The sequence below is a fragment of the Dysidea avara genome, chromosome 3, assembly GCF_963678975.1.
Source record: "Dysidea avara chromosome 3, odDysAvar1.4, whole genome shotgun sequence".
NCBI classification, from domain to species: domain Eukaryota; kingdom Metazoa; phylum Porifera; class Demospongiae; order Dictyoceratida; family Dysideidae; genus Dysidea; species Dysidea avara.
Window position 1 is genome coordinate 31,171,857 of NC_089274.1, and position 16,761 is coordinate 31,188,617.

At 37.3% G+C, this 16,761-nt stretch overlaps 1 protein-coding gene across 2 annotated transcripts in view; it reads left to right on the forward strand.

The window, feature by feature from the left end:
* LOC136250691 (kinesin-like protein KIF21A) overlaps nt 1-16,761 on the forward strand; it is a 465,334-nt gene that overhangs the window by 270,235 nt on the left and 178,338 nt on the right. For both annotated transcript variants that reach the window (XM_066042921.1, XM_066042922.1), the window contains exon 21: nt 6,210-6,343. In XM_066042921.1, the coding sequence (XP_065898993.1) occupies nt 6,210-6,343 (134 nt within the window). The remainder of the gene's footprint in view (nt 1-6,209; nt 6,344-16,761) is intronic.

Below are 16,761 nucleotides of genomic sequence, written 5' to 3' on the forward strand. Positions count from 1 at the left end.
CTTCTGTGCCAGTGTCATTGGTGTACAGTAGAACTGATATGCATCTCATGTTCCCAGCAGTGTCCTAAACGGTTAGTAATTTTTCAAGTGTATAACTATGCTGCAGGTAACTACTGTATGTAGATCCAGATGAGACACAAGCCGACAACCCCAACTTAACATACAGTATGTATGTGCCTGAAAGCATGATACTACGCTGGTACCTGATACATTAGGTAATCTCACTTCATAAAATAACACTAGCTGTTGACAATAATGTATGGCAGTCACTACTACTGTGGAGCAGACTAATGCAACAACCAGTTTGACTACCTCTATGTCTACTACTACTACAACCACAGTGAATTCACAGCAGACCACTCCTACCACTACAGTCACAACTACAGCACTTGACACAACCACAGTGTGTTGCTGTTAGTTCCACCAGGAGGAAAGGCATAAAACAATTTTTTGAGATGTTAAAAGAATTGGTAATGACTTCAAATACAAATCTTTATTGAATACAGTGAAGATTTATGTATTATTGTTAGGTGCTAAGTACTTAGTAATCATTGTTTATTTGTATGGATGCCAGGGTTAAAGAAGAAAAGTGCCAAGGAAAGCTGGATAAGTACTGAGCTTGCAACAATACTCTTCAAAATGGACAAAGATGTATATGAAAGTTGGGAAGAAAGAGAAAGAAAAGGTTTACTGATTAAAAAGAAAAGGAAAGAGAATGGCTATAACTAGAAGCAGAGCTAGAAGAAAAGGGAAGGGAGCAGGAACGAAGACATGAATGGCAAATGCAATCCATGATGCTTAGCCTTTTTCAGCATGGAAACAATCCTGCTTTATATAACCCAACACTATATGGGTCGTCTATATACTCACCCAGTTCTTTACTATCCTGAGTACAATTACATGCTGCCCTCTAGTAGATATAACAGTGATGATGATCAGTAATTTCTTTTTATATTTGTCCTAAGTAATACACAAGTACACATTATTTAAACGATTTTTTCAAATCAGTGGTGAAATACTAATTTTTATATAAATATTATTTAGGTTCGTTTACGAATTGTGTTCGTTGCTGGACTTCGATTTACATGTGGTGTGAAAGTGTGTATATCATTTTGCTGTTCAGCTACGCTCAAATTATTCTCCATAATTTTCACATCAAGACACACGGTAGTGTGTCGTGCGGCCCAAGAAGCCAGCGCATAACACCCGTGAGTATATTGACAGGAAGAAAGAAAACGCAATATTCGCACCTCTGTAGCTCTGTGCTGCCTTGATGAAACAAGACGATTTTTGCTGTGGACATTCCCTCCAATTTCAGTACCCCACATTCCAAATTTGAGCGAAATCGCTTCAAGCGTTCCCGAGATATGCGACTTCAAAAATTGGCTCAGTTTCTTCGGGTTTTTTTTCTTCTTATTCTTATTTTTCTTCCTCTTTTCGCACACTTACAAAAACTGCTATAAAACGCGAACATCATATCCGATCGCCTTAAAATTTGGCACACAGAAGGGGGATATAAAGGCGCATCTCTGTACCAACTTTGGCTGGAATACGATAAACAGGCAAAGAGTTATGAGCGATTATTCACGAAAAATAACACCAATATGTTGTCATGCCTACAGGGTAAACCGCGTATGGGAAGAAGTTGAAAATCGGTGGGTGAATAGGTTAACTATTGAACCTCAAACCTTTTGTGATTTGAAAGAAATTGAGCTAAAAACCAGGAAGATACAACGAAAAAACCAACAGTGTGTAACAATTATGCAATCGAGATTAGCTAATAAAAAAGACTACTTGCCACGCCTACCAGATAAACCGCTTGGGGTAATTCTTTGAAAATCGCTGTACAGATGGAGTTATCATCTTAGAAACGCTCTTCAATGGTGTAGAAGAATCAGACTGAAAGCCACGGAATTATAACACGAAATCCAACTTGGTGTAGCAAGTGCGAGATCGAGATACTCTAATAGAGCAGTCATCCTAATAGAGCAGTCATCCTAATAGAGCAGTCATCCTAATAGAGCAGTCACCCGAAGAGAATTCAAGAGATCAGCTAGAAACAAGTAACCTGTATAGAGATCTGCTACAAACAAGTTACCCTGTAGAGAGATCAGCCACAAACAATTCACCCTTTAGAGAGATCAGCTAGAAGAAGTTACCTTGTAGGGAATTCATGCAACTATAGAAAGAGATAATTCAGCTAGAAGAAATCACCTTGTAGAGTTCAGCTACAAAGAAACCACGATGTAGAGAGTTCAGCTACAAACAAATCGCCCTATAGAGAGATCAGCTAGAAGAAGTTACCTTGTAGAGATTTCAGCTACAAAGAAACCATTCTGTAAAGAGCTCAGCTGTAAACAAATCACCTGTATAGAATTCAGCTGCAAACAAATCTCCCTGTAGACAGTTCAGTTAGAAGAAGTTACCTTGTAGAGAGTTCAGCTACAAAGAAACCATTCTGTAAATGGCTCAGCTGCAAACAAATCACCTGTACAGAATTCAGCTACAAATAAATCACCCTGTAGAGAGATCAGCTAGAAGAAATTACCTTGTAGAGAGTTCAGCTACAGTACAAAGAAACCACCATGTAGAGAGTTCAGCTGCAAAGAAATCACCCTGTAGAAAATTCTGCTACAAACAAATTGCCCTGTAGAAAGATCAGTTAGAAGAAGTTATCTTGTAGAGAGTTCAGCTACAAAGAAACCACCATGTAGAGAGTTCAGCTAGAAGAAATTACCTTGTAGAGAGTTCAGCTACAAAGAAACAATCATCTAGATAATTCAGCTGCAAACAAATCACCTGTAGAGAGTTCAGCTACAAACAAATCTCCCTGTAGAGAGATCAGTTAGAAGAAGTTACTTTGTAGAGAGTTCAGCTACAAAAAAACCATTCTGTAAAGAGCTCAGCAGCAAAAAAATCACCTGTACAGAATTCAGCTACAAATAAATCACCCTGTAGAGAGAACAGCTAGAAGAAATTACCTTGTTGATAGTTCAGCTACAAACAAATTACCCTGTAGAGAGATCAGCTAGAAGAAGTTACTTTGAAGAGTGTTCAGTTACAAAGAAACCACCATTGACAGTTCTGTAATAAATATATGTATTATATTATAATTTGTACATTTACTGATAAAATCAGAAATATTTAAGGTACATCTGCTTCATCTTTTCTTCTTCCTGTGGTAAAGAAAAAAAGATAGGTTAAAAAAGTCCCAAAGCAGGCCATAGGCCGGCTTTGGGGTATACAAATACAAAAAGAAGTGAAATCTAATCCAAAACAGCCAAGCTGTAAAAAAAGTGTGCGGCCCTCAAAAAGGCTATGGTGAAAAAAGATGTGAAATCCAAGGTGGCGGCCAAAAAATGGCTGTGATGGTAGGTTATGGTAAAAACTTTAATAACGACAATTCAGGTGAATTTTGTGCCAAAACCAAGCAGCACCAAAATTCACCTGAATTGTTGTTATTAAAATTTTTACCATTAACCTACCATCACAGCCATGTTTTGGCCGCCACCTTGGATTTCACATCTTTTTTCACCATAGCCTTTTTGAGGGCCGCACACTTTTTTTACAGCTTGGCTGTTTTGGATTAGATAATTATATTGTGTAGGGTTACACAGTTAGCCTTAATGTTTGGCACATTCTCTCCTTGGAAGTCCATCCATTTAAGCATACACCTCCAGCATCCTTTCAGCCTACTAAAGGTATTTTCAATAACCATCCTATCCCTGCTCTGGCAGTAATTGGATCTTTTTTGCAAAAGGGACGTCTGTTGAGTTACAGCATATGGCATTATTAACCAGGACAACGGATTTGCTGTATCCCTAAGAATCAACAGAGGTATATAACATATACTTATACATGTACATGAACATTCATACATACTATTATATACAAGCTTAACCTGCATTCCATTGATCAGTTTATTCCAGCTAGGTAATAAAGTGCCCTCTACTCCCTTGCAATAAATAGGAGAGTTGGAGAATACCCTAGCATCATGTATTTTACCGGTCATCCAATATAAACACCCTTGAACAATCTTCGAAAGTCCACTAGGCCTTACATTATAATCCCTCTCTGTTGTAATAATCTGAAGGGTTTTTTATAGGACAAATAATAGGAATATGTGTACCAGTAATTGCACCAGGAAAGCCCCATCAAATTTCTAAACCATGAACTACTTTACGAACGAAGCCTATTACCCTGCAGAATATTAACATATCGCGATAGCATCTTTTTAGTTACCACTTCACAAGTTTCCAATACAATTTCCCCAATGGTAGATCTTCCTAATGCAAAACAGATGCAAGTGTATGATATTCCACATTAATTGCAAGTTTCCATACAGTAACAGCCACTCTCTCTTCGACGCTCACTGGAGCCCTCGTGTTTGTGGAATGCTTTTGTAAGTGTAGTTGAAGTTCATTACATAGAATTTTGAAGGTATCCCTGGTCATTCTTAAATTTTGCTTCCTCCAATTACTTCCGAGTCTGCCAAACAGAGCATCACCAAACACATCTCTTCATCTTGGTAAGCTCCAGGAATAACAAAGAAACATACATACTAACCATCTTCTCTTTTGATAATGACACTTTGCCATTTCCCTCTCTTTACAAGTACACTTGCAATGGCCGCCTTCCTTTTACACTGTCTCCAACATTTTTGATGCTCTTTCTGGGAAAATTTGCACCTCTTATTGTAACTTGTCTACATGAGAAGAAACGCTATGAGTAAGAACCACTCCATCATCAAGTTGTTATCACTCACTTTGTCACTTGTTGTTAATTGGTGCAAATGACTAATGCCCATTTAATTATCTGTAAACTGTGTCCCGAAATTCTTTAGGCCTGATGCGATGCGCATTGCATGTTTATCTGTGTGGATGCGAATATCCTCAATGCGCTTTAAATGAAGTTTTAAATTCAAATTCATGTGGACATGCCTTTGGCAAGCTCCATTGTACTCGTAGAACAATTTGGTATGTTACCTTGTTTGACTTGTTTCTTTTGCTTTTTTCAACAATCTCTATTCCCTATATTTTAAATTAATTTTACACTAGCTGGTGTAGTTTTTATCATTTATGGATAATGTGATAATAAAACAAAAGGTGCTAGTGGTGTTTGATATTTCACATAATATATACTGTATCAAGCCAATTATTTGGTTGCATGTACAGCTGGTATTTAGTGCAAACCAAGAATAACAACACCGGCGTATTGTTTTCTTGGAGTTGAGTGTACTTTGTGCTAACCAAGCATCCAGGGACATTGTTTGCCATATTTATAGTCAATAGTAGATCACTGTTTTGGCTGCAGAAGAACTGGAAATGGCTAAAAAGTGGGATATAATTTTCTGAAATTTTTGATGCTCTTCAGCCAGATGGTGAGAAGTCTCAGATCTTTTCTAGATTAACAGCATAGACAGACTATGCATCCAACCATATCAAAACACTGTGAGGAAGAGTTAGCTTCTCTTACCCTGGGTGATAGGAACCCAGTGAATCATTTGGTTATTATTGTGTGTACCTTTTAACTGCAATAACTCTAGCTGAGTAGAAAGTCTTTATCCGCGGTCCTTTGTATGTAGCACAAAATTTTAAAGATGAATTTTGCATTTTGTGAGATATTATCACTCTAGATCTAGCGTAACGTATACTAAATCATAAATGACATATGCTGCCAAAAGTTTGTGGGAAGCATCCAAATCTACTTGAACAAAGGTTTTAAACTACTCTACTTTGGTGGATGTCTTCTGTAATAAAATAGTAAAAAAATTCTTAATACAAAACCATGGGCCTTAGCACATACAGTGTAACAGTTTATATAATTATTACATAAACACTAATCACATGATGCAATAAATGAATTTTTCTATTGGATGTATGCAATGGCTTCAAAACCATGACTTACATGTAACACTACCTTAAGCCGAATATGCCTTTACAGCAACCTGAAAAGTTTCTTAGAAAATTTGATTTGTTACTTCATGTGCAGTAATTGTCTGGCTGATATACTGTATTAATTTATTTTACAACTTACCAGGCAGGTACAAACAGGGACCTTTTACTTTATTATTTAATACTATTGCTTACTGCTGTTACTATGTACTATGTACGTAACTTATGTTTTGGTGGTACTTTTGTGTACTAATTGTTGATATTAATCTGACAATAATATGTAAAGTACATGCTCGTTGTAATTTTGTTTCATAGGAAAGAATAATCTTGGCAGTAAGAAGGAGCAAGAAATTAGACAGCAGTACCAAGATAAACTAATCAGAATGGAAAATGAATTAAAGCAACTTAAGGCTTCACTTAAGCAACATCAGCATGTTGTAAAATCAAAGGTACATTCTTCATACTGTACATACTTGTAGATGTACAGAAGTAACAATTTAAAGAATATCAATGTACTATTATTACTAGACATATTAAAAATTTAATATTCAAAATAAGAAATAGGATTGCTGAAAAAAGCCACGAAACAAAAAGGGATCGCTGGGGTGGTGATGTAAACCACAAATCCATATTTTGACTCTTTATTCTCAAATAGAGTATTTGTAGAGAGTTAAAATAGGGATTTGTGGTTTACATTACCACCTCAGTGATCCCTTCTTGTTTTGTAGCTTTTTTCAGCAATTCCTATTTCTTATTTTAAATTTTTAGTTTGTGTGTTTTTTCCAAATCCATTTATGAATTATAAGTATCTATGATAAAGACTGTATTTTCATCCTGATTTGTACACGCGCAAAATATAAGGCAGGATACATTAATTCCTAGTCTATACTCAGTGTTTGCGCCATCATTGTCACACTTGGTGCCATTGCTGAAAACACACTGCTATATGAGCTACCTACCTGTCAGAAGAATTACTGATTGTACACCTATCATACAGGAGACAGTGTTGATGACAGCACAGGAGACTTGAAGAAGAACAAGATGACTTAGGTGTTTATTCTAGCAGAAGGATAAGAATGAAACTCTATGATACAAGTTATAAGAATGGTAACTGTTAGTGTTATAATTCCTGTAGAGTCCATTTTTTTTTCAAAAGAGAAGATAAATTTTCACGTGATATAACGATGCATACATCAAGCACGTGCATTATAGGTGTAGAGTTGTTTAGCAGAATAGGTAGTGAAGAGATAGCTATACATTGTAGCTGTAGTGCTATTATTGTAGCAATGACACTTTACAGCACCTTTGTATAAATGCACTTATGAACAAGGCTGAATACAACAGCAACCGTGTGAGTTGGTATTAATCAAGCTAAATAGGAGATAACTAGGCTTGGCCAAAAAGTCTACCTATGCCTGTGTCTGCATGTACAAATCACAATGTCACTACTATTGGCCAGTGGCGTAGCCAGTCTTATATGATTACCAGGGATTTGGCGCTCATGCATTACCCATGCATGCAGGAATACTTTAACTGGCATATTTAGTTCCAATTGCCAGGACTTAGACTGGGCTGTAGCCCTGGAAAGTCTAGGTGTAGCCTGCTAGCAACAGTGTGTCACAAACTGGAACACCATAGGTATAGTCAGCAAAGTCTGGTTAGCATGTGGTCGTAGCTAAATGTTTGCAACTGTCAATGTCACTAGCTGATCGGAGAATGTGCTAGAGCTAGTTACAGTGACATAAGCACAGTAGCACACAATCCTCCCATATAAGACTGTCAGGCTTCACACCCTGTAAGTTGTTTGACATGGATACCATATGGGAGGGTTGTTGATGATATGTGGTTAGACCACAAAATATTTTTTAAGTGGTAGGGTTGTAATAAACACCCCACCCAACCTTTTTTGCGTGTGAAAAGCAGCCATGATATCAACGCTACCGTTTATCTTCCACCTATAATGGACAAACAAAGCACTAACTGTGATGGGTAGGAAGAAGAATAAACTGAATGCCTTGCATGCGCGCTTGAATGGCTTCTTGTAGTGAAGACGGGCAGCTCACTAGAGACCCTATTATGGCAATCTTGTAAGGTAAAAGAGTGCTGCACAACTTCAATCTGCCATCTAGTAACATTGTAAAGACTATAGTCGAACAATACACATCCTTGAGAACACAAAATCCCATAATTTTGTTCTTCTATGGCTTCTTCCATATACAGAACAGCAGGAAATGACGAAGAACTTAGAAATTTATCGAGGTAGAGTCCGGTTAAGAATCTGTGGAGTACGGGTTAATTAATGGGTCATGGACACGTGGAAGGACTCAGTGAGTAAGGCTGTGTAGTTTTTATCGTGAAAAAATGGAAGCCTTGGGCTGTACACGAGTGAAACTAAATAATTATACAGCCAAGTGCTACTAAGAATAATACGAAATGCGGTTAAAATTACATCATTAATAATGAATAAAATAAATAAATAAATAAATAATATGAAAAGTGCCATTGCCATATGAACCCTATGAAAAAACGAGAAGTCATGATTGTTAAGTACTGGCTGATATGACATAATTTTAACCGCATTTTGTATTATTCTTAGTACTTGTTTATATAATTACTAGGTACATACAGCAACACGACAAACCCCTGGTGAGACAAGTTGGTTGAAAGTACGATCAACATTTGATCCCAATCAAGCCAATGTGGAACAATAGTGACAGATATAATGCAATAGCACCATCGTAATTAGAGGCCACCAGTGTATAGCTCTCTCCTGTATGTTTTGTATGCATATAATACACATCACTGTGCCATTGCCACACCACTGATGTACCGGCACTTGGCAACATTACGGTAACTAAGTACAGTTCATCAGGGGACTGGCAATGGCACAGTGACATGCAGGAGATACACAATACTGTAGCAGATAGAGTATGCAAGCCAGGTCCAGGAAGCCAGTTAGGTGAGACAGCTAAGCCAGCAAGCCATGTGAACTGGAAACATACAAAATGTACAATACAAGTAAACAAAACAAGCAAACATTAAAACACACACTCTTCTATCACACTCTTTACTACACAAACATTAATTTTACACTGAAACACGGACAGTCAAGCCAACCAAAGCCTAAGGATCGAAAACATACAAGTACACAATACAAATAAACGTACTGCCATTAACTTTGTTCAGTTGCTGCAATCATTCCACGTATGGTTGCTAATCTTCTCCTTCGCGATCTGGTATGGGTGTGGTACCTGGCTTAATCAGTACATGGATCGCATCCACTGGCAGCTGGCATGGTGACTTGAGACTTAGTGTGCCAGCTGGCAACACTTTCAAAACAAATTGTCAGTATTTCGTTTGTCTAGGTTGCTGTTTGAATCCACCTTGTCGATATGTAGTGAGCGTCATGTGCTAGCTGTTTTGATCAGCATTAAATAGAATCGTTGTACCATTTCTATCTTCTCCACGAAAATATCTGCCTATTATATGATTGTATCTTCATTCAACATGGATTCTGTGTGAACCCTTAGGCCTTGTAGCATTATTTATGACGTAATTTTAACCGCATTTTGTATTACTCTTAGTACTTGGTTGTATAATTATTATTAGGACTGAATCACATACAACCAAGTACAGTGGAACCTCAGTTATCCGAACCCCTTTGGACCAGGGGCGGTCCATAAGTCTGAAAAGTCAGTATCTCTGAAACTGTATATAAATAACCTTAAAATTGCATGAAGAACTTTTAAAAAATTTTCAGTACTATCAAATACTCTAATAGAACAGTCACTACTCTAATAGAGCAGTCATTTCCGTAGTTCAATTAACCGAGAATCCGGATAAGTGGGGTCCGGATAACTGAGATTCCACAGTACATACACCAACGCGACAAATCTCTGTGAGGCTATGAACAACAAAGTTGTTGAAAGTACGATCAACATGTGATCTCATATCAAGCAAATATGGAATAATAGTGACAGATATAACACAATAGTACCATCATAATTAGAGGGCATCGGTGTATAGCTCTCTCCTGCATGTTTTGCAAACAAACATACCACCATTAACCTTGTTCCTCATCTTGTGCAGCTGCTGCAATCACTCCACGGATGATTGCTAATCTTCTCCTTCGCGATCTGGTACCTGGTTTAATCAGTCTTGTTCTTTACTCGGATCGTATCCACTGGCAGCTGGCATGGCGATTTTAGACTACAACACTTTCAAAAAACAAGTAATCAGTAGTTCGTTTGTCATCTAGATTGCTATTTGGATTCAACTGGTCGATTAATGGGTGTCACGTGCTAGCTGTTTTGATCGGCATTAAATAGAATCCCCATACCCTTTCTATCACCTCCACGAAAACACCCTCCATTGCCTCTTGGTTCAACATGGATTCTATTCCCTGTGAGTACGAAGCCTTAGGCCTTGTACATGTAATTTTCTCAAACATTATTTATTATTATCTTTCATTTTATGACATAGTTTTAACCGCATTTTATATTATCTTTAGTACTTGGTTGTATAATTATTATTACTACTGTTGGACCAGGTCACATACAACCAAGTGCATACACCAACGCGACAAACCCCTGGTGAGGCAATGCACAACAAGGTGGTTGAAAGTACGATCAACATGTGATCCCAAATCAAGCTTATATGGAACAATAGTGACAGATACTGTATAACACAATAGCACCATCGTAGTTAGAAGCCACCAGTGTGTAGCTGTCTCCTGTATGTTTTGTATGTATATATACTGTGTACACATCACTGTGCCATTGCCACACCACCGATGTATTGGCACTTGGCAACATTACTGTAGCATTGTACAGTATGTAGCAATACATTATTGACAATGGAAATTATTTAGCTATGGTGAAGGATGATGCATACAAATTGTTAACCCTCAACCTTTTTTTACACGGTAGGTGTGAGATGTCTCTGAAGATGACTCAATGAAGAAATGAGACTATGCACAACGAGGTGGTGAAGGCCAGCACAGTCAGCATATAATCCCAGACCAAGCCCCAGTTTAACTACCATACGGCCACCAGTAGTTAAGTGCATTTCATCAGTGGTGTGGCAATGGCACAGTGATGTGTACACACTATAATCATGCTTACAGTAGCAGACAAAAAAAAGTTCCTGTTCCATTGGTATTCCGTTTCCATTGCATGCAATAGATTGCTGAGAAAACGCTTTCAAAACAGAATAAAAATGTTACAGTCGATTGCAAAATTGTTGAAATTTCCCTTCCTATGCCGTAAACATTCCGTGGGCTGGAAAACTATTTGTAGTGACGCTGGATCAGCCGGATTTAGGAAAAATATTAGTGTGGTTCAATTGCTGGTGAATCCGTAGTAAGAACAATAAATTTACTCACAAGGAGCCTTACGGAAACACTCACGGTACGGCATACTTTTTCAAGATTTCTGCAATCGACTGTAGCATCAGTCTTACCGTTTTCAAAGCATTGGTGAATAAAACATGCATTGCATCAGTCTTAGGGATGAGCCTATTTTGCTTTTTTTTCTACCTATTTTTCTTTCCAGCAATTCTTTTATTTTTTACCTATTTTGCTCAATATTTTGCTCAAAATTTTTCTATTTTGCTGAGCATCAGTAAAAATTAATTGCAGTATATCTAGCTTACAAGCATGTGTGACTGCTCTATTAGAATATTTCGTACATAGTGACTGCTCTATTAGAGTATCTCGATCTTTAGTCACCATTTCCTATGAGCATATGTTGTCCTAATACTATGCGTGATTGTTCTATTAGAGTATCTCGATCTTTACCATATAAAATGTGCCAAGTTGCCATTCCTTGGTTCCCATTTTCCCAATTTTCCACCTATTTTTCCAGCATTTTGCTCTTTGCTTTTACCAACGTATTTTTCCAAAAATTTTGCTGGCAAAATCGGCGCATCCCTAATCAGTCTTACCGTTTTCAAAGCGTTTGTGAATAAAACATGCATTCTCAGTAATAATTTAAAATGCTAACAAAACTGAAACGCTACGGAATGGAAACGCCTCACCAAAAAACATAAAACCCAAACGGAAGGGGAACTTTTGTTTGTCCACTACTGAAGTACAGTAGCGGGCAAAAGAATAGTTACCGTTCCGTTTCCGTTGCGTGCAGTAGAAGGCTAAGAAATCGCTTTCAGAACAGATTAAAACGTTAGCATCAGCCTTACCGTTTTCAAAGCGTTTGGGAAATTTGCAAACATTTGTACAAGCTATTGCAAAGTTATTCGATAGAACTGGGCGATATACCGGTATTGTAAGTAATCTGTGATATTTAAGTCATACCGGTTTTGATACCGTCTATTTTTTTAATACCGTCTATTTTTTAATATCATCATACCGTCTGGGCACTATGGCCTCCCTGTGGGCTTGTTTTATCCCATATTTAGAAGGTAACCAGACATGTGACAATGTTTGTAGGCAGGCTCTGATGTAGTCAGCTAATCAAACTATGTAAACAAGTTTGTTTGTTGTAATTTGTTCCTGAAGTTTGCTGAGCTACCATTGGTATTTGGTGCTTTTGTTGAGGTAAATGGCAGTAACTTTAATACTAATGGCTTTTACATTAATACCGTGATATTTAGTAATACCGTGATACTTTTTATGGAAGGTATACCGTTTGCTATTTTTCAATACCTCCCAGCTCTACTATTCGAGACGATGAATAATACTGTGCACCATTGGCCAGCAAAATCGTTGCTATGATGCTCTGAGGAGTCTGGGATGGAAGCTAGTTGGCAGTTAAACATTTGCATCAGCTTTTAACAAGCAAATATAACACTAATCAGAATAGCTTAACTGTGATATCGCCTATAGAAGGTTAATACAATTTTTAAACAATTAGTTTTATTGTTTTTTAATTACAGGTTTGTTGCTATGAAACTACCACCTGCCAGAAAGCAAAACCAGCCAGGATTCTGCTAGCTCTACTAATGTCTAGAGTTAGATTTTAATGTATGATATATTTCTATAGTCTTTAACTCACTTTTACCAATGGAACACTGTTAAGTAAGTCCTTCTGTTCAGATAAATAGGTGGTGAGCATTAATTAGGGAGGAAGTGTAAGAGTGCAGGTGCTAAAAAAACTAGACAAAGTTTGCTCAAATACTTGTTGCTATACACAAATATGATTTAATAAACAATAGAATAGAACAGTTGGTTATAAGTCTTCTTCGCCGTTTGTCGCAGTGAGGTACTTTCAGGAGCTTCACCTGTTGTAACAGTAAGCAGTAGTGTTCTACATAGAGAAAGAAATGCAGTACACATACATTAGTGTGTTAGCATTAGTTAGTGTTCACTTACATATTAGCAACTCTTCATTCACTCCACTTCCTCTTCAAATGAAACACGCATTCTCAGCAGTAAAAATGCTAATAAAACGGAAACGTTATGGAATGGAAATACCTCACCAAAAACGTAAAACGCAAACAAAACAGGAACTTTTTTTTGTCCGCTACTGTACATCATTGGTGTGGCAATGGCACAGTGATGTGTATACACACTACAGCATACACAACTTGCAGGAGATACACAATACTGTACTATTAGAATATGTAAGCTGATAAAGTAAGACAGTAAGCTATCCAGAATCTAGTAAGGCAGGTGAAGGAAAAATGCACAATACAAGCAAACATTAAAATGTACCACACTGTTTATAAACAGATAGCCCAGCCAACCAGAGCCTGGCAAGCCAGGTAGAATGACGAAAAAACAAAAAAGCAATACAAATAAACAGTATAAACAAACATACCGCTATTAACCTTGTTCCTAGTCTTTTGCAGCTGACATGGCAAACTTTCTTCTATTGGCGTTGGGTGTGGCCACCTTAATTAGTTTTGTATTGTGTGTTAAGTGGAATGACACAGGTTTTTAGTCACCAGCACGAAAACAATTGATTATTATATGTTTGTGCTTTCATTCAATGGCGACTCTATGGTAGGTAACTTTAAAAAGTTTACATTTTGTTTTGTAAAAACCGTTGTAATTTATAGTTTTACGATTATCATTGTAATTGTAAAAACCAAACCCATCGTAATTACAATATGTTCCCATATTTACAACAAAACAAGTTTAATTGCCAGTTGTGTACACAACCACTCCCAGAACAAATTAATTGGGTAACTACCAGCTGCACGAGTATTCAACAAGCTTGATAAGGCCACTCCAAATGACAGTGTAGTTTCCCGTCCTCCGCCCGCATTGCATGTCATTTTTGTCATTGTTTTTCCAAAACCACTTCCTGTGCTGCTTTCTGGAAACTTCTCATGGAGCCTTTTATTTTGCATTGCTAAAAAGCACAATGAAACCTAAAAATGAACGGTTCTGGTGGTTGCTAGCTTGCAAAGAAGCCATTTCATGACCTTGAAATCCTCTCAAGATCGAAATACTCTAATAGAGCAGTCATATCTTTAATAATGAATAATGATAATAAGCCTCCCGCCCGCACCGAATAACGAAAACATCAGGACGGGAAACTACAGTCTTATTTGGAGTGGCCTAACAGCAGGGGGCAGTGAAATTTGTAACATTGCAGCTATCATGTAGCAGCCAATTAACAAAATAATAGTAACACAGTACTACAAGCTGTAAGCAATCATAATTGTTATTGTAATTACTAAGGCAACTGTAAAAACTAATTGAAATTACTAATAATATTGCCAATAGCATTACAATAGTTCTCTGTGTAAATTTTTTAAAAGTCCCCTACTGTATCCCCATCTGTAGGCCTTGTAGTTTTCGCATACATTGATTAATTCATTCATTCATTGTTTGTGATGTAATTTTGACCACAATTTTTATTATCTTTAATACTTGGTTGTATAATAATTATTATATGATTAATAACACAGATACAGTGGCAATCTGGTACATAATCCCAATACCAACCAGGTATATGGGCAAGGAAAAACAAAACAAAAAAAAACCTACTACAACATGAACACAACCTATGTGAGTCTTTTAATGGCTGAATGAGTTAAATAATGTCTTAATATTTGACAAGTACCCAGCAATACAGTCTTTTGCAAAACAGGTATTATCCACTTGTCTAAACCTATTAGGAGTAAAGTCTCTTCAAGATCACTCGGAACAGAGCCAAGTGCCCCTATAACCACTGGTACAACTACAGTAGGTGATTTCCACATCATCTTGACTCTAATACTCAGATCCGTATATTTTTCCTTCTTTTCAACAATCTTGTTCCTAAGATGGCAATCACCAGGGACGGCAATATCAACAAACTTAACAGTCCCTGAAGTTTAATCAATCACTTATTATTATCAGTTGATGATTTTAAGAAATTGATTGACCAATATTCATCTAACACTATGTATAAATGTATGTAATTAGTCTACTTGTACTTTTTTTACCTGTTAATCAGGTGTAACAGGCTGTTTAGCCTTATAAATTACCTGTAATAAATAATAATAATAATTATTATTATTACTAGGACCGCGTCACATACAACCAAGTACATACACCAACGTGACAGCCCCCTGGTGAGGCTATTAGGTGGCGAAGGCACGATCCCCAAATCATCTCAATATGTCACAGTAGTGACAAATATAACACAATAGTGGCATCGTAACTAAAGGCCACCAGTAGCTAAGTGCCAATACATCATTGGTGTGGTAATCGCACAGTGATGTGTACAAAGTTTATGTATCTAATCAAAAACAGCCAAGTTGTAAAAAAAAGGAGTGCGGCCCTTTTTTGCCAAGACCAAGCGGCACCAAATTCACCTGAATTGTCGTTATTAAAATTTTTACCATTAACTTACCATCACAGCTATTTCTTGGCCGCCACCTTGGATTTCACATCTTTTTTCATCATAGCCTCTTCAAGGGCCGCACTCCTTTTTTTATAGCTTGGCTGTTTTTGATTAAATTTCACTTCTTTTTGTATTTGTATACCCCAAAGCCGGCCTATGGCCAGCTTTGGGGATTTTCAACTTATATATTTTTCATTACCACAGGAAAAAGAAAAAGATGAAGCAGATTTTATAAATACTTTAACTCATTCTGATTTTATCAGTAAATGTACAAATTATATATATAGTGCATATATTTATTACATGTCAATTAATCCCCACAGGATAATTTGCAGCTGATCTGTCTACTGGGTGACTTGAAATGTAGCTGAACTCTCTACAGGGTGATCTGCTTGTACATAGATGAACTCTTTACAGGATTCTCTCTACAGGGTGACTTGACTCTAGCTGAACTCTCTGCAGGGTTATCTGTTTGTAGTTGAATTCTCTACAGGGTGATTTGTTTGCAGCTGAACTCTCTACAAGGTAACTTCTTCTAGCTGATCTGTCTACAGGGTGACTTGTTTCTAGCTGGTCTCTCTACAGGGAGATGTGTTTGTAGCTGAATTCTCTACAGGGTGATGTGTTTGCAGCTGAACTCTCTACATGGTGGTTGCTTTGTAGCTGAACTCTATAAAAGGTGACTTCTTATAGCTGAACTCTCTACAGGGTGATCTTTTCATAGCTGAATTCTCTACAGGATGATTTGTTTGCAGCTGAACTCTCTACATGATGATTTCTTTGTAGCTGAACTCTCTACAGGATAACTTCTTCTAGCTGATCTCTCTACAGGATGACTTGTTTGTAGCTGAACTCTCTACAAGGTTATACTTCTAGGTGATCTTTCTACAGGATGACTTGTTTCTAATTGAACTCTCAACAGGGTGATCTGTTCATAGCTGAAATCCCTACAGGTGATTTGTTTGTAGCTGAACTCTCTACAAGGTGATACTTCTAGTTGATCTCTCTACAGTATGACTTGTTTCTAACTGAACTCTCAACAGGGTGATCTGTTCATAGCTGAACTTTCTACT